The sequence below is a fragment of the Malus sylvestris genome, chromosome 2 (genome assembly GCF_916048215.2).
Source record: "Malus sylvestris chromosome 2, drMalSylv7.2, whole genome shotgun sequence".
NCBI classification, from domain to species: Eukaryota; Viridiplantae; Streptophyta; class Magnoliopsida; order Rosales; family Rosaceae; genus Malus; species Malus sylvestris.
The window spans coordinates 11,180,849-11,202,552 of record NC_062261.1 but is presented as its reverse complement, the minus strand read 5'-3'; the positions used below and the strand labels follow the sequence as shown (position 1 = coordinate 11,202,552).

The 21,704-nt window shown below is 34.5% G+C and overlaps 2 protein-coding genes and 2 long non-coding RNA genes across 5 annotated transcripts; 3 read left to right on the top strand and 1 right to left on the bottom strand.

Annotated features, from left to right (window-relative positions):
* Positions 1–6,789: 6,789 nt before the first annotated feature.
* LOC126584090 (uncharacterized) lies at positions 6,790–8,266 on the top strand. Its single transcript, XM_050248577.1, has 2 exons — positions 6,790–7,219; positions 7,892–8,266. Exons 1-2 carry the CDS (start codon positions 7,029–7,031, stop codon positions 8,082–8,084), a joined length of 384 nt encoding a protein of 127 aa, XP_050104534.1. The 5' UTR covers positions 6,790–7,028; the 3' UTR covers positions 8,085–8,266.
* Positions 8,267–9,027: 761 nt separating this feature from the next.
* On the top strand, positions 9,028–10,267 carry LOC126584074 (uncharacterized). The gene is made up of 2 exons (XM_050248576.1): positions 9,028–9,221; positions 9,806–10,267. Exons 1-2 carry the CDS (start codon positions 9,052–9,054, stop codon positions 10,020–10,022), a joined length of 387 nt encoding a protein of 128 aa, XP_050104533.1. The 5' UTR covers positions 9,028–9,051; the 3' UTR covers positions 10,023–10,267.
* Positions 10,268–11,747: 1,480 nt separating this feature from the next.
* Positions 11,748–21,180, top strand: LOC126611966 (uncharacterized). 2 transcript variants are annotated; one of them, XR_007618940.1, is made up of 3 exons: positions 11,748–12,145; positions 19,238–19,321; positions 19,491–21,180. It is a non-coding gene; the product is annotated as an uncharacterized LOC126611966 (long non-coding RNA). The 2 variants fall into 2 exon arrangements; XR_007618939.1 differs by lacking the exon at positions 11,748–12,145 and having other exon boundaries at positions 18,808–19,321.
* LOC126611981 (uncharacterized) lies at positions 12,671–14,619 on the bottom strand. Its single transcript, XR_007618943.1, has 2 exons — positions 13,944–14,619; positions 12,671–13,898 (listed from the first exon to the last, which is right to left on the bottom strand). It is a non-coding gene; the product is annotated as an uncharacterized LOC126611981 (long non-coding RNA).
* Positions 21,181–21,704: the final 524 nt, after the last annotated feature.

Here is a 21,704-nt window from a genome sequence, read left to right as displayed (position 1 = left end):
GAAAATGTTTCCTTGGCTTCTAAGGATTCGTTTGGATGTGCTTTTAAAATAACTGAAAACGTTTTTAGAGAAAATGTTTTTTGGTTTCAAGAGCACTTAAAGTGCTTTCTGCAAGAAGCACTTTAATTGCTTTTCCATAATATACTTGCATTTTTACTAAGAATTAGTTCGAAAAATATTTTCAACAAAAGTGCTTTCAGTCAGCTTAAAAGTACATCCAAACGAGCTCTAATTCACGAGAGGCTTCAAACTAGAAAACGTCTGAGTAAATTATTAAAAATGGAGAGGATCAAGTTCACTTATTTCTTAACTGCCAATATGCAAAAACTGTATGGAATTAATTTGGAATTCTACATAAAAGGAGGAATTATGTAACTTAAGTAAGGTTTTCTTTAACTGCTGGTAAATTTGGAATGCTCGATGGAACCTGAAATCAATTATTGAAGACATAAAATAGTTGGGCTCTGAGTTCAATTGTATTCAGTGGAACCATGTGTACAAAGAAACAAATTTTGTAGCTGATGCCTTTGGCACACCATGGTCTCACCTTATCGTACCCCCACTTTTGGGAGCATTACTTACAGATTTTAGCTTTATTTTTCTGTCAAAAAAAAAAAAAAAAGGAAAGGAACATGTAACTTTTTTTTATTAGGCCAAATCAGAAAGTGAGTACTACCTTAGGATTATCCATCTTAATTTCCTAAACTAATACCAATATGCAGGGATTTTACATAATACATTTGCGCATACTACACCGGCATCCGAGGCTATTGGTTTCTTAACTATTGGATTATTGGTTGCTTATTCCACACTTCATTCATCCAGCGCATGTCATATTATCAAAAGGTATGCATTTGTGGTGTTATCCTAAACTATGCATTTGTGGTGTTATCCTAAACTAACATCACCCTAAACCCTAACTATCACCGCATTGCTCTATGTCTCAACTTTCTCACACACATATATATATATAGAATTGCATATTGATTTGAGATTCACAACGACAATGATTTATTCGGTGTAGGTAAGTCTCCCTCTCACAGTAGACTCAATATTTTGCCTCCTTAAATTCTTAACTGGTGTCCACATTAGGGTTTTTCAATGCTTATGCAATAAGGCATCGGATTTTTCATTTTTGTGACTTGCAGAAGAAGTAAATGATCAAATATGACAGTTTTAATTGCTTCAATATCGACAGTGACTGTAAAGTGGCCTTCCGAGGAGGACGGCCTGCAAGCAAAAGCAATCTGCCACAAAAATCTTTCTTCTCCTGCAGCGGAAACCTTTCCATATTCAGAGGCTGTTGCTTTAGGGTTGCGTAATCAATTTTCTTAAACCAGCGCAAGGACAATGACTTGGACTTCAAACTTCAAATCCATGGGTCCAAGTTATCTTCTCGATTCTAATATTAATGGCGGTCCCGTTCAATCTCCGATCAATTCCTCTTTCCCTCTGGATCTCGACCTCTCGAGCGAAGAGAGAGAGGGGGATTGAACCAGCTGAGGAGGAGAAGCATTGCCTTTCCTAGTCAGTGTACAAAATCAGTGGGGCCAAAATGCAGTGGACCGCATGACAAATAATGCTGCTGCTTAAGGTCCTAGCGATTGTGACAATTCAGGACTCAATTGTAAAAGGAAACGTTTGAGTTTATAGAAATTTCATATTTTGCCTTGGGTTAGGGTCCTATTTTTGCTAAAAATCACAAATGTGGGGTTCGGTATAAGTCTCTTTCAATCTTTTTGCTCAGTTTACTTGTAGAACACGAATCCCTTCTTGAATTGCAAAAATAGACCCTTATTAGCCCCTCCACTCTGCAACTACAATGCGACATATCATTCTCACAAGTGGCGAGAAATGATCAAATGGTTGTTTCAAACTTAGAATTTGTATCTTCGAGCAAATGTGAGCCAGACGAGTTGATCTTCAAAGTAAAATGTCAGTTTCGTAGTACCCAAATACGATTGGTTCTCTTTGTAAGTTCAAACAGTTTGAAATATCGCGTTGTAAGTAAAACAAATAAACTATTTTTTATCTTTCTTAACTAATTAATTTAATTAGTCCAGCAAATTGCATATGTAGTGGCTCAACCTAGTAAAATTTTTGCTGTTAATTACTTGAAAGAGGTATGTGTTCATCACCAATTGTCCCCAAGACCACCTGATTTGGTAACTTGACAGCTAAGGCACTGGTTAACCCAGTTATAATCTGAAGGTCATGAACTAATAAATGGTGGAATTGGAAGTAATTGACAAGAGTTACCAGTTTTTTTTTTTGGTTACTCTAGTGTACGTGTGTCAAAGAGAACTCTTCTGGAAATGCCTTTGGCCATTCAAACATTGTTATGTGACATGTGAATTTTCAAAAACGGCCAAGTGAAAGAGCCCAACACTAAGAAATTGGGGGTGCAATTTCGTCAAAAAAATGCCATGTGTGTGTATTGTATATTGTACCTAGACATATTTACTGATTAAGAACATGTCGAAAGAATGCGTATACCTTATTACTATTGTTAAAGCTCAAATGATATCATCGTACAAACTTTCGTAAATGTTTAACTCACACTGTGTCCGTGTGAGGAGAATTTATTGTCTTAGCACAATAAAACACTGAATCTAGTACTTCAATCTATAAATTCTAAAGATTTTTAAAGTGCTTTAGTACATAAAACAAAATAATATAGATTTTTTTTTTTTTGAACAAAAGATTTTTTCTTTTTAGTTGGGATATAGATATAGTTGGGGTTAAAAGGTGAGAACTTTAGACAACGGTAATGGAATAGTGCAAAGAGGATTGAAGGGTTTAGTCAAAACCTTGACTAGTCTTTTGCAGCCAAAAGCTGTTGATAATATAGGAAGCGTTTGCTTTGCAGTTTGCAATTGCACGACTCTCATCCGATCAAATCATACTTTCCGCTACCCAAATACGGATAGAACTTCGTTGCTGATCCGATCAGCATCAGCAGCTGTTTACAATCAATCATGGCTAGATATGTATCTAAATTTTTATTTTTTAATTAAAACGTGAACACGTGTTCAATCGTAATTGGTCGTAAGCAACAAATAAGTCCAATTCTCCAAATATTTTGGGGTCTGGTTGGTCGTTCGCAAGAAGGATTTTCTTCCTTCTATTTTTTAACTCATTTCCTCTCATTTTTTTTTCACACTTTTATGTTTTATTTTTCTTTTTTTAAAGAAGTTAATACAAAATGGTAACGTCTGAATCTTATTTGTTCGCTTTTGACTCTGCTCCCTCACTCACATAATTCCAACTAAATTTTAACTTAATCATGGCCCTTCAATTAAATGAAAAGAGAAGGAAAAAAAAAATTAACTGAACTGCTGAAAAGATCAGCTGCATATTTGAAAAAACAAAGCGAGAGAATCTAACTTCGTCTTGCCAAGGCTGGATTTTAGAATGTGGTGAGATGATGACATCGCATGCTGCAACGGTCGTGTGGGACCACCTTCCTTCGCACTTGTTGACTTGTAGTAGCATAAGAAAGTGACATGTCAGATATGCATTGGCTGACTGGATCATGACTCATATTTACTAACGCTGCCGAAAGTAAAGAGACTAAAAGGTTGTCATCGACAAGATCATCTTACGTTGAATCGACTGCAAATTGTAGTTGAATTCTATGGAATGTCCACACGGCATGTCTCATAAATTCCCTTACCTTCCTGTAAAACTAGGTAACCCAAAGATTGTGGCTCTACCATTTTGCTGCAGCTGTGACTAGGCTTGGCATTTTGGACCCAACCCGTTAACTTGACCCGACCCAACCCAACCCGTTAATATTTGTATTTGGATGGATGCTTAACGGGTCGGGTCACTAACGGGTGAATCCGTTAACAACCCGTTAAATAACGGGTCACTTTGGGTCAACCCGTTAGACCCGTTAGCACCAGTTAGTTGAGGATATTTTAGTAATTTTAGTAAAGTCTTGATATCAAAAAATAAACTTTATTAAAAAAATAATAATAATAATTGTTAACGGGTGATAACGGGTGACCCGTTAGCTTAACGGGTCGGGTTCGGGTGACCCGTTAGTTTAACAACCCGACCCAAACCCAATAAACCCAACCCGTTTACAGGTCTAGTTGTGACGTAAAAAGTTCCCCGGCAAACTATCTGGTCACATGAGTTTTTGGTATTTTGATCTCATCTGATTTCATGATGTTCCAACTGTTATGAGAACGTTGTTTTTTGTGGTAAACCAACTTAAATCTTGTGAATGAGAAGACTTTGCATGCACCTTTCAAGAATCGGAAAGGCAACTAAAAGATTTTAGTAAAATCTCAAACGAGGTGACACGATATAATTAATTTGGAACACTACGATGACAGTATGACAGTATCTTGTTTACATAAGTTCTTAGTTCTGATTTACACTCGCACACTACGGTGACACCAAGGCAACGTAACAAAAAACAACTTTCTGTTGGGTTTAATGGGTCCAGTTGGGGGTAGCCCATAGTTGTCAACAGTGGAGGCTATAGGCTGCGTTCTGGGCTGGAAAACATTGGGCTTTTTATCCTATAGAATGAACAACGACACCGACTAGTCTAAACCCACACACTTTGTGTGGGAGCAGATTTTTTTTTTTTTTTTTATTTGTTTGTAGGCACGGGTTTGTGCAGTTAATGTGAGCCACTTAGTACTACGGTCTATTAGTATTTTTCTTTATTTGTAAGTGAAAGATCTTATATTCGATTTTCGTCTAAGATGAATTTTAACCACATTATTACTAGTTCATTGTGAAACTAATACTATAAGACTGTAACACTATCAAAAGAATCAACAATCCAACTATGAGCTACGTGGGCCAAGTCATAATTCAGTTGTTGCTTGTATCATTAATTATTTCATTTTCTTAGGGTACGAGGAACTTAACCTGAATACACTGATTCCTACCGCTTCTGTTATTGTTGTTAGGTTGGCTGTAGAAGGGATTGCGAGATAATTAGATTATCTTCAAAGGAGATGTCAAATATATCAAATAGGATTAAAAGACATTCAAATGTTCATCAATAGATATACCATATATGATGTGGCATGTGAGTCATTTGACTTCTTACTTTCTAGCTGCCTTTTTTTACAGCAAACAAAAAAAGAGTCAAATATATTTAATTTAAAATTTTAATGTATGAGTCGCATTAACAACTCATATAATACAAACTAAAATTAATTTTGATTGTTTTTTAATAGTTAATGTAACTTTAGGCCCAATAAAATAAAAAAATAATTATTTGACACATCCATTGGAAAAGAAGAAGATTTAGCATTTGTATTCAATTTGCACATCAGTCATCAAATAAAATTTTGACATACTATATTTGACATATCCTCAGAGAAGAAATTTTTAGTTGTAACGGGAACACAAGTGGTACACCACTTGTTTTAATATGAGTGGTGGGAAATTTTATTTTTTAAGTTATTAACTTTTTAGTACACATATTCCACAATTTGCATAGTAACACGTGGTGTACCACTCCGTGTAGTGGTCACACCGAAAAATCTCTCCAATGGTGGGCTAAAAGCCAAACTACCCCCCAAAATTTCTCTCCAAACCCATTCCAACCCAAGGGGAAAATTTGGGTTAAATGCTAAACCAAAGCCATATTCCTCCCGAAATTTAGCCCAAAAATCTGAATTTAATTATTTTTTAGATTAAAATGTTCATAAAATTAATTTATGATAGTCTACATATTTATTTAAAAAAATTTAATTTAACAAAAAAAATAATCCCGGGCAAAAATTTTAGGCTAGAACGGTTGGAGCAGAAAAACTGTTTATGGGCTAAAAGCTAAATTTTCCGAACTAAAATATTTTACTTTTAGCACAATCATTGAAGATGATCTTAGGGGCTGGGGAAAAAATCCGTACTTTATTGCTTATCCAATAAGAAAAACTAAACAGGCTATTTTTTTTAGGAAAAATTAGTATCTGGTCCCTAGTTTTTACTGTTCATTGACTAAGACCTTGTTAGTTCTCAAATTTTGATTCAAGTCCCTAGCATGAATGTGATAATGAATTTACATGTTTATTATATAATTTTTTAATATAAAAATTAGTAATTAATTTAGGGTTTAATACTCACACCTCTATTAAACTTCTAATTAATTTTCAATTCAAACATTTCCAAAATAATAAAAAAATTAAATTAAATTAAGTTTGTACCTATTAGTTTTTTTTTATATATAAAAAGATTCTCAATTTTTTAATCTTAAATGTACCCATTCATATAATTTTTCAATTTTTTTTAATCTTAAATGTACCCATTCTCAAATATATCAATTTGTTATGTGTAAAATGTACCCTTTTTTTTAATATAAAATCCATTCAAATTTTTTAATCCATGTTTAAACTTATATAGGTACATTCTTTTTCGTTGATTTGAGAATGTATCCATGTTTTGGTACAATAACCTTTTTTGTTAATTTTGGTTACTGTACCCATACATATATGTACACACACAATATAATAGAGTATAATTTATATTTTATTATTTTTAATCCCATTAATTATGGGTTTTATTTAAAATCTCATTAATATAAACAATTACAATTTTCAATTTTTAATTTTTAATTTAAAAAATATAGTAACTTACATTATTACATTAATGTTAGGGACCTCAATCAAAAACTAAAAACTAACAAGGTTTCAATCAAAGAATATTATTTTATACACTGGTTATACCTTTCTTTCCCTCAGGGGCAACCAATAAAACCTGCCCATGTCGTTGCTCATCCGTATCCCTTATCTTTTCCCAGCAAAAAACCGTGTCAAGATTCAAATGGCATGTAGTGCCGTGCGCACTTGAATTGCTACGTAATCACTTTCTCTCCAAAATTCGATACGTGTCCCCACATCACCATGTACCATGACGCGAGAACAAGGCTTCTGGTAACATATTCCTACAAGAGTCGGAGAAATCTGGTGACTTCAGATTTTTACACTGCGTGAGTGTATAAAACAACACAAGTTTCAACCTCTGAGTATAAATAGCAAAGCAGCGCAAATTTGAAGATGCAAAAGATGATCACCGCGATCAGATTAATTAGACCACAACCGCCAGGTTTGATATTCACGCCGCCGCTGCCGTCAAACTTTGGCCGGAAAGCTACCCGAGTCCGATTCAAGCAAGCTACAAGTGTTCACGTTTCTAGTAAGAACAGTAACATGGATAAGCAGCAGGAGGAACCTACTCTGAAAACTGGGTTAGAATATTTTCTTTTACATATACTTGTATTTTTTTCAAATTCATGACTAGAAAAGATAGAACTTTGTGTCGATACCGTGGCTAATCTATCAATAATATGCCGATTATGTTGTGGAAATTTTGGTTCTCGTCTTTGATTGATTAAAATTTTAGGTCGAAAGCTTTATTAATTTGAATACTTTGATTAAAATATCAAATTTCAGTATTAATTAAGAAATTTAATAACATAAATTATTAAATTATTCTTAAAATCATGCACAGGTTAATACTGAATATGAATGTTTAATTTTTAAAAGTAAAATGTTTATTTTTATTTTTAAATAGTGGTGTGTGTTAAATTAAAAAAAAAGATACATTTCATTTCAAAATATGCGTATATAAAAAAGAAAAAGTGAATGGATTCACTTTCTAAAATAATAAAATAGGGACATTTTACATAAAATAGATTGGTATATTTTACATATATATATATATATATATATATATATATATAACAAAGTGGTACAGAAAAATTGGTAAAAATAATAGAATATTGAGTTTGCTGATTGAAAATATTAAAAAAAAGTGCAAAATCAGGAGAGGTGTACGTTCCTCAGTGGCTAAAACTTTGAGTGTCAAAATTGGTGGTTTAAATCTGTTGACTAAGGTGTTTGTATATGAACACTATCAGAGACATTTTGTTGGAGTCTTTCGGGGTCGGGTATGCATCGAGGTGCGAGGACGAAGGATATGGTGGGATATACGGGGCTATAACGGAGCAGGATCAGCTGATCCATGACGACCATCCGGCCAACGACAAGTCGCCGGGAAGTGAAGTGAAGGAGAAGGAGAAAGCCCGACACAAGACGAGTCCCTCTGCATAGATAAAATACAGCACGCTGCATCTGCATGTGTCGTTTGTTTTTTGAAGAGCAAATGCCAGACTCGTGTGAGAGTCTGGTTCGAGTGGTTAACTATATGTCCTCCGTGTAATTTATTACTCAGCTTGTTGTAGGTGTATGTAAATATTTTGTGTTAATAAATAATTAATGTCATAGTTTTCTCATCTCGTGGTTGGAGATAGTTCACAATCAAGTCAATTGTTGCAACACAATGAGAGATTTTTCACTACATAAGGAAAGTAAAGTGGTACACGTGTAGTGTGGTGTAACACGAGACATATTAATTTAGTTCACGATCAAGTGAACGGTTACAACACGATGGGAGATTTTTCTAAGGAAAGTAAAATGGTACAACACGTGTAGGGTAACACGAGACATATTAATCATGTTGTATACTTTATTTCTTTTACAGAAAACGATAGTGATATCATTAACAGATAAGAACAAGTACAAGGGTTCCCACATAGATACATTCTTTAGACCAATTCAATGATCTAAATATAATTCGCACAAACAAGCATAAGGATAATCCTCCCAATTTGGCTACCACAAGGATTATGTATTAGCAAAAGTGCACAAGTTTAGCTTCATCACAAATACGCAACGAACCTAATTAGGCACATGTAATGACACTGCCAATAAGCGAGACCACATCAAACCATCGTTAACAAGCAACCACATTACTCGCTAGACGAGACATTACCCGCTAAATGCGGTACAAACAAAACCTACATTTAAATTGTAATTAGAAAGTGGAGTGTGCGGTGTACCATTATTCGCTACAATCCATTTATTTCTAGTTTTGATGGGCGAAATTGAACTTCCGTCCCATAGAACCGGACATATTTGCCACTTGGGGACTTGACAATTTTACCCGCATGTATTTACTGGTTCATCGTCGTAAGTTTTTCTTCATGTATTTATAGCAAGCTGTAAAAATTTTGTAAGAATGCAAAAGATGATTCATGCAGTAAAATCACTCAGAACCCAAATCCGAGCACCGTCGAACTCGGGTCGGATTGCTTCCGGAGTCGTATTAAGGCAGGCCACAACTATTTCTAGCGATCCAAACAGTAAACACAACATGAACAAGGCAGAGTGTCCCGATCAGAAAACTGGGTTAGTTGCTCATTGCCTTGTGGTACTCAAAATTTTCTAGCTTTTGTGTGCAGGTAATGTTATCTTGTCATGCTCGAGGATGGATTCTTTTTCGAATGTGTTTTTTTCGAACAATTTTGTTCGTGAACGTTTTTTTTGAAATTGATGTTATAACTTATAAGCAATACTACGAGACTCATAATAAGAAATCAAGTGGTTCTTGACAAAATATTTCTCACTAACTTTCCAATAAAAAAAATCACAAATACTTTCTCTGCCAAAAATTATCACGAATATTTGTTTTTTTGTGCTTTAAAAGTGTTTTTAACTATATTCTAAAAGCACTTTCTAGTAAACGTATTGTTTGATATATCATATATTTTCCATAGCTTGAGATGTACATTCAAACAAAAATTATCCTATTAACGGTCAAGTTTAATCACTCTTAAACTTTCATTAGAATCAACGTTTAGATTCATAAAGACCCTTATAAAAATTGACAGTAGTACAATGTAAGCAATTTATGATGCTAGACAGTTCAAGAAAGTTTTGTTTATGATTAGCAGCTAAATGTAATCACTTAATGTACGTTCTTATATATATAGAGATGTGATGTCCCAATCATTTGGGGAAGGGTACGCGACAAGGTCCGATGAAGAAGGATTTGGAGGAGTGTTTTCGGACAATCAGACTTTTCCGAAGACGGAACAGGATCAGCTGATCCATGAGAATCACCCTGCTTATGACAAGACGCAGGGAAGCGAAGTCAAGGAGAAGGAGAAAGGGAGATGCCAGACCCAGGCCAATGCATCTACAAACTAATTAAGTAACCAATGCCAATAGCCCTAATGTCTCTACAAAACGACTGCATGGATACGTGGCTTTTTATGTAGTTCCTTTTCATTTTTTATAAAGACCGCATCCAAAGTTTTTATTTTTGTTATGTGTTGATAATCAAGAGTGCATGGACGCTCAATTTGAGTGATTGAACTATAATTCTTCTTGGTAATCCTAGCTATATGTAAGTATTAATGCTAATAAGTAATCATTCTTTGCTTGATTTTTCATTCGGATTATCTTCATAGTTTGTATGTGTTAATGTTAACGTTCGTTAAAGTTTAAAGCAACTTGCATCCGACCCAGCATAGATTGAATTGTGAACTTTGCATCATGGTTCGATTTGTTAAACCTAATAGCACACATTTTTAAGATACGTGTAAACCCTAAAAAAGTTGAATGCCAAAAGTGGTGTAAACTCAAATGCCCATGAGAGCAGAAGAACCATCAATTTAGACGGATTGGATTGAGTTGTTAATGCCCCTTCAACGATCAATCAGAAGGAGACCGAAGCCAGATAGAGTTTCTTATGGCCCAAGTAACAAACCCAACCGAAAGTGAAAATTCCTTCAAGAACAAAACACGATCAAAGCTTGCTACATATTAAAAACACCCAAGGGAAACAAGTATAAACAAATTACGAACAAGCAACTTTATTTTTTATTTTTTTATAAATACATCGATATTTTTTTACACTAAGGATATGGGAAGTTCGGCTAAGCCACACAATGGATAAACGAATTTGGTATCGAATTCGCTATCCACGAGATGATCTCTCAAAGTGAAGAGAAATATCACAAAACAATAGTACTGAGTGGGACAAGCAACCTTTTTTGAATACATACAATATAATCTAGGGGTGTGCTATCCACACACTCCTTTTTACTTCTCATACACCCCTTGTTAATTTCTGTCCGTTGATCTTCTTTAATTCATCTGATCCGACGGCCGAAAACCAAAAAGGTGTGAGATAAGTAAAAAAGGGTGTGTGGATATCACACCCCTACAATCTATGTTGATGGGTGGGAGTGAGGTAAACCTCAAAATGAAATAGCTATAATATTTTTGTTCGAATTTGCCTTTGATGGGAATCAAACCTAAGAAGTATCACTTACAAGTAAAGAATAATATCACCAGGCACATAAAAAACCAACATTTTAACAAAGGGCATCTGAAACAGGTGATAAGTACATAAGTTACACAATATATTAGTCATATTTACGTAAGTAATCATTTATAAAACCGAGTTACAAATACAGAAAAACCTATAATTTCGGGCTTGGGCCATATCTCCTAATACTCTTAAGGCCCAATGAAGAAACCATCAGCCCAGATATATCGAATAATAGAGAACCAACCAAAATTATAGTAATAAAACAAAATAGATATTTATACAACTATTTGTATCATATTTTTAATAGAAATAGAATCCAATATGTTTATGAACTCTATCCCAACAAAATAAACATTCACATAAAAATCGAATCCGATTCCCACCAAACAACCTATCGAGGCGGCGTAATAAACTACATGTCGTGTTTGATATGGTCAATAAAAGCACAATCCTCTTTGTTCCCATACCCTCTCATGCCTTCATGTTTGTATGGTTAAGGTTAATCAACGTCAACATTTTATATTAGTATTCATTTTTGTCTTATTATCTCTATAAAAAAAATAATATAAAATATTAACGTGATTTAACCGTGACCACACAAAACAAAAAGGCACAAAAACAAGAGGGCAGACAACCTTGTCCGTCAATAAAATGGGGTGTGCTTTCTGTCTCCAGCGCATCAGAGTACGTGTATGGTTACGCCACCGCCAAATATACCGAAACACATGATCAACACCAGCCGTCGATCACGATGATAATTAACCAATCCCAGCCGTCTATCCAATTTATCCTCCTATAAATACGTTAGGGTGCCTGCTTATCAACCATTCAAGGTTCACGCTACCAATTATTCCCTCTCCTCTCACAACCTCAATGCGCATCCCGAGTTCTTCTCCAGATTTACCCTCCATGGATTGTTTTCTATGTCGATTTCCATCGGATTCGCGTCGATCGTGTCGAGATCTACGCGTTGATGTTGGTTTGAGATTGTGAGGTGATGGTTTGAGCTGCTTTTGAATTCAGGCGGTTTTACCAGCTCGAGCTTCTGTGTTCGTCGCTCTTCGATTCGAATTTACAGGTTCGTATATGTTTTCGATTCGTTTTACTAATCTGGATATGAACTTTTGTATCAAATCGTTATCGTTTTTGCTTTTTTGTTTAAATTTTATTAATTTGCAATGAATTTTAGCTTTTAGTGTTTCTGCTCCCTATAGATTTTGATTGATGTATGTTTTGGCGTCCAAACAGATTTCGTAGGCGGAGCTCTAACCAAATCGGAAGAGATTACAAGTATCCGGCGGCGTTTCAGCAGCTGATCCAATTCGATCTCGTGGTGGCTGAAGCATGTTTAATCTTAACCAAAGGGTCATAGTTCATGGTTGTAATTTCATGAGACTGAAGCTTTTATATCGTGGGATTTGGGTTGGGGTTATGGGTTGAATTCAGATGGATGTATAAGTTATCGGGACGAAAGGCTCGGTGGAAGGGCCGAGTGCTGGACCGATCTTTGTCATCCGGCCTTTGCCATGGCAGGTGCGCTTGCATGGCAGGTCAAAAAAAATATCTCAATAAAAAAATAACGATTTTTGGTTCGGAGGGGAGACAGCATGGGGTTTATTTTTGCCCAGGGTCTCCCCTCCGGTGTGTGGTGTGCGCTGTCTGTCCTTTCTTATTGTTGTCTCTTATTTTTGCCCGCCCCCAATCGCAAACGGTCGGACATGGATTCTGGACAACTGCGGCCGCATCGATATCTCGTCGCCAGAGGTATTAATCTATCTAAATCTATTTCAATTTATTTCATCAATCTAATAATGCTAAATAAAGCCTGCCATTCACACAGGGAACATATAATCACTTGCACAATCAATTAATTAGTTTCTTGCTCAAATTGTCTCAATCAATGATGAGTTTTATCTAATTTTGTAAGCACAATATAAAATATGTTAATTGGAACTTGGTAATTGATTGATAATGCTTGTTGACAATGCTTACAATCTGTGGAGTTGTTCAATCAACCTCAAATTATTCCAAATTGTTTTCAATCATTTTGACTTCAAAGTAAGCAAATTTATTGTATCGTGGAATAATTTGTTTGATATAGTTGGTAATTTCTCTGTCTACTTATGCACAAACGATTTGGAATAATTTGGAATCAAAACTTTGTTTGGAATAAGAAAGTACAGAGAAATAATTTGGAATCAAAACTTTGTTTGATATAGTTGGTAATTTCTCTGTCTACTTATGCACAAACGTACTTATATCATCCTTCTAAACAATTCTCGAAACCTCCGATTCGTTCCTGCTTACTTTTACAAGTCATTCTTATGATACCAAAGTCTCTTCTGCACTGTTTATTGCCTCGTTATTAATGTTATGGTAGTACAAATTCTATGAGCTGAGGATGAGATTATCATCTAAATTGTTGGCCTTTGCCTTAATATTTGTTTATAACGGATGTTATTAGATATTGTGAGATCTGTTAGTTGATGGATCTTTTTATGTAATTATGTTGGTTTTGGATTTCATAGCTGTAAGCCATGTATTGTATTCCAATTAGATGATTTTAGGGAGATTTGATGCCGGAAGATTACTGCTCGACGAGCCCGAATGGCCAGAACGAAGCCTCTCATCACAATTACAAGTTAAACTAAATTTCGGCTCAAATACAAGCTGCTTGGTTGTGGGATAGGTCCAGAAGTTCTTTTCGTGACAACCTCTTTTCTGAGGATTTGAGGTGACCAATGAAACTAAAGCTTTTAAGTATTGGCAAGTAATGTTTTCTGTTAATTTACAAGAAGCTTTTAAGTATTGGCAAGTAATGTTTTCGGTTAATTTACGTTTTGTGATTCAAGTCATTGCGATTGATCATTCATAGGTGTTGGCATTATCATTTATTTATTCTATTCATTTGTTAAAAGAGTTTAGATTGAATATATTCCCTTGGTTTTGTTGTTTGTATGGAATTGCGGAGGAATTATCGTTAAACTGGGGTTGTTTTTATAGTACTTGGATGATAGATCAAATTGTGGTCTGTTGATATTCCCCGATTCACAATTAGGGGTTATGATTTTGGTTATTTTTCAAACAGCTCTGCGTAGTTGTTCAATGTTTGTATTATGTAGTTTCTATTTACTAATACTTACAGAAGGTGGCGTTTTGTTCATGATGTCTTACTTTATATGATGCAAGGTTTTTAACTTAGAGCTTGTTTGGATGTGCTTTTAAAATGATTGAAAGCGTTTGTGGTGACAATGTTTTTGGAACCAATTCTTAGTAAAAAATGTAAGTAAATTCTGAAAAAAAAAACATTTAAATTGCTTCCTGGAAGTAGTACAATATGTGCTTGTTCCGGAAAGCATTTTAAGTGATTTTAGAACAAAAAAATATTTTCTCTGAAAGCATTTTTAGTAAAAATGCAAGTAAATTCTGAAAAAACATCTAAAATGCTTCTTCAAAACATCTAAAATGCTTCTTCAAAACATCTAAAATGCTTCTTGGAAGAAGCACAACATGTGCTTGTTCCGGAAAGCATTTAAAGTGATTTTGGATTCAAAAAACATTTTCTTTGAAAGCGCTTTCTTTCATTTTAAAAGCAAATTCAAATGAGTTTTAAAAGCTAAAAATTTGCTGGAATCATTTGTGTTTCTGCTAGTTAATTGTAAAATTGAAACAGCATAATTTGTTTTTGGGCTGGGGAATAGTTGCTCTGCTTGGAACACTTTTTTTTTTATGCCCTCGGAGAAGTTATTTTTGGGGGGAATAGTTGCTCTGCTTAGAACACTTGTATTTTTTATGCCTTCGGAGAAGTTAATTTTTGGATCTCTATATCATACGAGAAAAGGGATGCCCTAAATTTTTGGGGGACCTTAAAATTATATTTTATTTTGGTCAAATAATAGATTTTGTTAGATTAAATTTTAAGTTAGTTACCGACGGGATTTGAACTAACATCATTATGTAAAGGCTCAACATTTTTTCATCATGCCTTAAATTGCCTTAAATTGACTCCAAGTTGATTACATTGGGATTTGAACTAACATCATTGTGCAAAGGCTCAACATTATTGTTGCCTTATTGCGGGGCTTAACTTAGATTTCTTTATTTGGGTAGACTACTACCCCCATTTAAATAGATGTACCATATGTACATAACGTAAGTCGACAAGTAGTTACTTGTACTGTAAATCTCTTACTGAAAAGAATTAAGCTGGAAAAATCAGAAGTTAAACTTTGTTGATCAATTTCTGCCTCCTGCTCGTTGCTTGAAATGAAGATCTGTAAGCTCAAAAATGGTAGAGCGCTCAAGGTCCTTGACTGGGCTTTTGAGAGGTTGGTGGTTCGAATCCATCCAGATTTGCTATGAATTTTTCGTTATATGATTTGATGTTGTTTGGTGATTTTTGGGTAAATTATATGGTAACACCTTAGGTTTGAAATTTATTACAATCTCATACAATCTTTTTAAAATATTTCACTTTCATACCTCCATGTATTATTTTATTTCAACATAATACCTCGGTTAGATTTTTCATCTATTAATCTGTTAAATGTTGACATGACAGCCCATTTGTGCTGCTGTGGCTGCCATGTGGTAAAAATAATAATTTTTTATACATTAAAAATATTATAATATTATAATATACATGGCAGGAGGTTGAGGGAGGCGAGGCAGGAGAGGTCGAGGTTGGAAGGGTCCAGGAGGAGGGAGGGAGGCGAGGCACTAGACCTCAAAAACCATTCCACATTTTACAGAGGAGAGAGAGGGAGGGAGAGAGAGAGAGAGGTCAAGGTGGGACCCGAGCTGAGGGGTGCTCGGGTGGAGGGGATGGAGGGACGGGAAGGAAGAGATGGGATGTGGTGTTGCGGGGAAGGATTTCTGGGTTTGAGTTTCTTTTTTTTTTAATAGGGTTAATATTATAATATTTTTAATGTATATAAAAAAAAAATTGCCACATGGCAGCCACATCAGCACAAATGTGATAGCCACGTCAGGATTTAACGGATTAATGGATGAAAAATCTAACAGAGGTATTATGTTGAAATAAAATAATACATAAGGTATGAAAGTGAAATGTTTAAAGAGATTGTATGAGATTGTAATAAAATAGTACGTGAAGTATGAAAGTGAAATGTTTTAAAGATGTTGTATGGGGTTGTAATAGACCTCAAATCTGATGGGTTACTATGTAATTTACCCTTTTTTTAATGCAAAATTATATTTTACAGCAAATTGGAAAAATAAATTGGTATCCGTCTCACCATTTACAACAAATTGTTTTTTAATGTTGTTCTAGCAAGTGGTCTTGTATTACAGTGGTTGAAAGATTTTGAGTCTTTACATTCAAAACAAATTGTTTTTTAATGTTATTCTAGCAAGTGGTCTTGTACAAATTGTTTTTTAATGTTATTTTAGCAAGTGGTCTTGTATTATAGTGTTGGAAAGATGCTAAGTCTTTATATTTAAATTTCATCGGTGACTAGTCTAACATTTAATTTAATAGGGTGTGTGGGCATTGGGTATGTTTGGTGGATTAGTTAGGATAGGTTGTGATTAATTAAAATGGACTTGAGTTGTAAAAAAAAAATATGAGCTAAATATGTTGGATTATAAATTCACAAAAACGTGAGTTATATAGCCGCTCGTTAGACATGCATTAATGTCTTGTCTTACAAAGCTTAACTAATTCTTGTCTATTCAATTCTATTTTTAACAGCCAAATAAATAGGTAAATTTCAACTGAACAAGGATTGGAAAAAAAAAGTTGGGCCTCGAAGTGTACCCTCAAAGCTCACTCGCAGGCTCTCTCTCTTTACAATTCTATACGGCTCTTCTTCTCATGCAGATCCTCTTTGCATGAAATGAATTATTTACATCAAAATGTATGTAAACATAAAAATAAGATAGATTGTACAAAATTAATTTCAAAATTATTAAAAAAAAAAACAAAATACAATAGTTTGTCAAATAATAAGGTTGATGGTGATAATGATAGGTTTTAATATTTTTTTTTTACTACATTGATATTTTGACAATAATAGGAGGTGGAGTTTGGCAAATTACATAATGGGTAGTCCAATTTGGTATTGAATTCACCATCCACGATATTCGAACGAATCGAACTTAAGACCTTTCACTTTCAAGTAAAACGAAATATCATCACACCGAAAGTTAAAAATACAAAGTTGAATTCTTGAATTCGACCTGGAGGTGGAGTCTGATTCGAAAGGATTGGTTCAAATGTTAAATAAGGAGATTCAAGCTGATGTGTTGATGGAGGTTTATTTAGTTGGTATTTGGAATATTATGCAGTCATTCCAATAGGTGAAGTTTATCTTTACCCCTCGACACTGCAATCATGCAACCCATATGGTGGCGGCGTACGTTCTTAAGCATGGTGGAAGCTATGGTTGGGATGAATTAGGACCTCAATTTTTGTTTAATGTTCTAGCTGAAGATGCAAATGTTTCCATTCGTATTTGATTATTAATACAATTATATCCTTTGACAAAAAACCAATGGCCCAATGTATTATTGGGAAAATTAGAATCCCCTACAGTTTTTCTTTATAATTTGGATTAAACATCTGTGTCTTTTTAAAATTTGATTAAAGTGCTTTGACTAATAGTTACCTCTATTATTTAAAATTAAAATAATTTTTGAATTTATCATTTTATATGTATGATGCATTTTTTCTTATTTAGTGGAGATATTAGTAATTAAACTATATTTTTTCTTCTTCCAAATATGTTTTTTCGATCACAATTTTTTTTTGTTATGCAAACATTTAATATTATTTATTTTTTCAAATGGTTTTTTCTTTTTCAAATAGTTGGTGATCAACATAAAAAGTTCCGTGTAATTTTTTCAATTTTTTGTGAAATTATATATATTTTTGGTTGTTTTTTAAGTATAGTTGTTGACGAATTATTATTAGGTACGATACATTACGTATATATTATATGAGGGTACGTTTGAATTTACAAAAATCATTAATTGATATGTTTATTTGCAATTTTGGTATGTTTGATTTGATACATATTATTAATATTGGTACATTATTTTTATTTTGGTATGTTTTATTTTGTATATTGGTATGTTTGTATTATTCTCAATCCTATTTTCTCTTAATGTACAAAAAGAAAAACTTATTTCGGTATGTTTGATTTTTGGGGATTAAAAATATTTAAACTATTTTGAAAAGAAAATATCTTAAATCGTAGATAATTATTGCTAAATTGAAGCATTATTGTGAAAATAAATTGAATCTAACCAACTTTTTTTTATTTTTACAATTATCTCTAACGAAGAAGAGTGTAATCAAAAGGCTAGATTATATGAAATTTGTTACAATATAATGTGCATATAGCACCAATATTATGACAAAAAAAAGTTTAATTAAATTACTAAAAGACATAGATGTTTGATTTAGAAAATTAAAAAATAATGCGTACTTATATCAAAATATCTGTATATTCTTAAGGCCCAATAATGAAGAAACCATTAGCCCATATATATCGAATAATCTAGAACCAACCAAAATTATAGTAATAAAATAAAAATGTTATTTTTATGGTTTATTTATGTGTATTATCTTTCTAATAAAGATAGAATCCAGATATGGTCGTGAATTCTATCTCGACAAAATAGATATTTGCATAAAAATTGAATCCGATTCCCACCAAACAACCTATCGAGGCGGCCAAATAAACTACATGTCGTGTTTGATATGGTCAATAAAATGGGGTGTGCTTTCTCTGTCTCCAGCTCATCAGGGTACGTGTATGGTTACGCCACCGCCAAATCTACCGAACCACATGATCAACACCAGCCGTCGATCACGATGATAATTAAGAAATCGCAGCCGTCTATCCAATTTTTATCCTCTTATAAGTACGTTAGGGTGCCTGCTTATCAACCATTCAAGGCTCACGCCACCAAATATTCTCTCTCGCCTCTCACAACTTCATGCGCCTCCGGAGTTCTTCTCCAGATTTGCGCTCGATGGAATGTTTTCTATGTCGATCACCATCGGATTCGCGTCGATTGTATCGAGATCTACGTGTTGATGGTGGTTTGAGATTGTGAGGTGATGGTTTGAGCTGCTTTTGAATTCAGCTGGTTTTACCAGCCCGAGCTTCTGTGTTCGTCGCTCTTCGATTCGAATTTACAGGTTCGTATATGTTTTCGATTCGTTTTACTAATCTGGATATGAACTTTTGTATCAAATCGTTATTGTTTTTGCTTTTTTGTTTAAATTTTATTAATTTGCAACGAATTTTAGCTTTAGTGTTTCTGCTCCGTATAGATTTTGATTGATGTGTGTTTTGGCGTCCAAACAGATTTCGCAGACGGAGCTCTAACCAAATCGGAGGAGATTACAAGTATCCGGCGGCGTTTCAGCAGCTGATCCAATTCGATCTCGTGGTGGCCGAAGCATGTTTAATCTTAACCAAAGGGTCATGGTTCATGGTTGTAATTTCATGAGACTGAAGCTTTTATATCGTGGGATTTGGGTTGGGGTTATGGGTTGATTTCGCATGGATGTATAAGATATCGGGACGAAAGGCTCGGTGGAAGGGCCGAGTGCTGGACCGATCTTTGTCATCCGGCCTTTGCCATGGCAGGTGCGCTTGCATGGCAGGTCAAAAAAATATCTCAATAAAAAAATAACGATTTTTGGTTCAGAGGGGAGACAGCATGGGGTTTATTTTTGCCCAGGGTCTCCCCTCCGGTGTGTGGTGTGCGTCCTCTGTCCTTTCTTATTGTTTTGTCTCTTATTTTCGCTCGCCCCCAACTGCAAACAGTCGGACATGGATTCTGGACAACTGCGGCCGCATCGATATCTCGTCGCCAAAGGTATTAATCTATTTCAACTGATTTCATCAATCTAATAATACTAAATAAAGCCTGCCACTCACACAGGGAACATATAATCACTTGCACAATTAATTAGTTTCTTGCTCAAATTGTCTCAAATCAATATGGGTTTTATCTAATTTTGTGAACACAATATAAATTATGTTTATTGGAACCTGGTAATTGATTGATGATGCTAGTGGACGATGCTTACAATCTGTGGAGTTGTTCAATCAATCTCAAATTACTCCAAATTGTTTTCAATCGACTTTAAAGGGAGCAAATTTATTTTATCTGTTGATTGTAAAATATAAATTGCAATACTTGATCACAATTTTAAAGCTCCAACCGAAAGATCCAACCACGAATCAAAACTCTGTTTGATATAGTTGGTAATATCTGTTCACTTATGCACAAACGTTGTCATCCTACTAAACAATTCCCGAAACCTCCGATTCGTTCCTGCTTACTTTTACAAGTCATCCTTATGATACCAAAGTCTCTTCTGCACTGATTATTGCCTCGTTATTAATGTTATTGTAGTACAAATTCTATGAGCTGAGGATGAGATTATCATTTAAATTGTTGGCCTTTGCATTAATATTTGTTGATAACGGATGTTATTAGATATTGTGAGATCTGTTAGTTGATGGATCTTTTTATGTAATTATGTTGGTTTTGGATTCCATTGCTGTAAGCCATGTCTTGTATTCCAATTAGATGATTCTAGGGAGGTTTGATGCCGGCAGATTACTTCTCGGCGAGCCTGAATGGCCAGGACGAAGCCTCTCATCACAATTACAAGTTAAACTAAATTTCGGCTCAAATTCAAGCTGCTTGGTTGTGGGATAGGTCCAGAAGTTCTTTTCGCGACAATCTCTTTTCTGAGGATTCGAGGTGACCAATGAAACGAGTTGAGCTTCGCATTACTCCGTCTCTAAAGCTTTTAAGTATTGGCAAGTAATGTTTTCGGTTAATTTACGTTTTGTGATTTAAGTCATTGCAATTGATCATTCATGGGTGTCCGCATTATCATTTATTTATTCTATTCATTTGTTAAAAGAGTTTAGATTGAATATTTTGCCCTAGTTTTGTTTGTTGTATTGAATTGCGGAGGAATTACTGTTAAACCGGTGTCGTTTTTGTAGTACATGATTTTGGTTATTTTTCAAACAGCTTCCGTGTAGTCGTTCTATGTTTGTATTCTGTAGTTTCTATTTACAATTACTTACCGAAGGTGTTTTGTTCATGATTTCTTCCTTTATATGATGCAAGGGGTTTAACTAAAGCTAAAAATTTGCTGGAAGGGTATGTGTTACTGTTAAGTTAATTGTAAAAATGAAACAGCTGAATTTGTTCTTCGGCTGGGGAATAGATGCTCTGCTTAGAACACTTGATTTTTTTAGGATTTGGATCTTCTCCTGAGCAGGAGATCAGAATCCTCGGGATCAAACAACATGGATCGTTGGATTTTGATCTAACGGCTACAAACAGGGGTTCTCTAAAAGTTATAATAATTATAGCCGTTGAATTAAAATCCAACGGCTCATGTTGTTTAATCCCGAGGATCTCGATCTCCTGCTTAGGAGAGGATCCAAGTCCATTTTTTTATGCCCTTGGAGAAGTTAATTTCGGAGGGAATAGTTGCTCTGCTTAGAACACTTGTATTTTTTATGCCTACGGAGAAGTTAATTTTT

Coding starts and splice junctions, on each gene's coding strand:
- LOC126584090 (XM_050248577.1), top strand. CDS start 7,029: ATGCAAAAGATGATCACCGCGATCAGATTAATTAGACCACAACCGCCA. Junction 7,220..7,891: donor GAACCTACTCTGAAAACTGG/GTTAGAATATTT, acceptor GAACACTATCAG/AGACATTTTGTTGGAGTCTT.
- LOC126584074 (XM_050248576.1), top strand. CDS start 9,052: ATGCAAAAGATGATTCATGCAGTAAAATCACTCAGAACCCAAATCCGA. Junction 9,222..9,805: donor TGTCCCGATCAGAAAACTGG/GTTAGTTGCTCA, acceptor TTATATATATAG/AGATGTGATGTCCCAATCAT.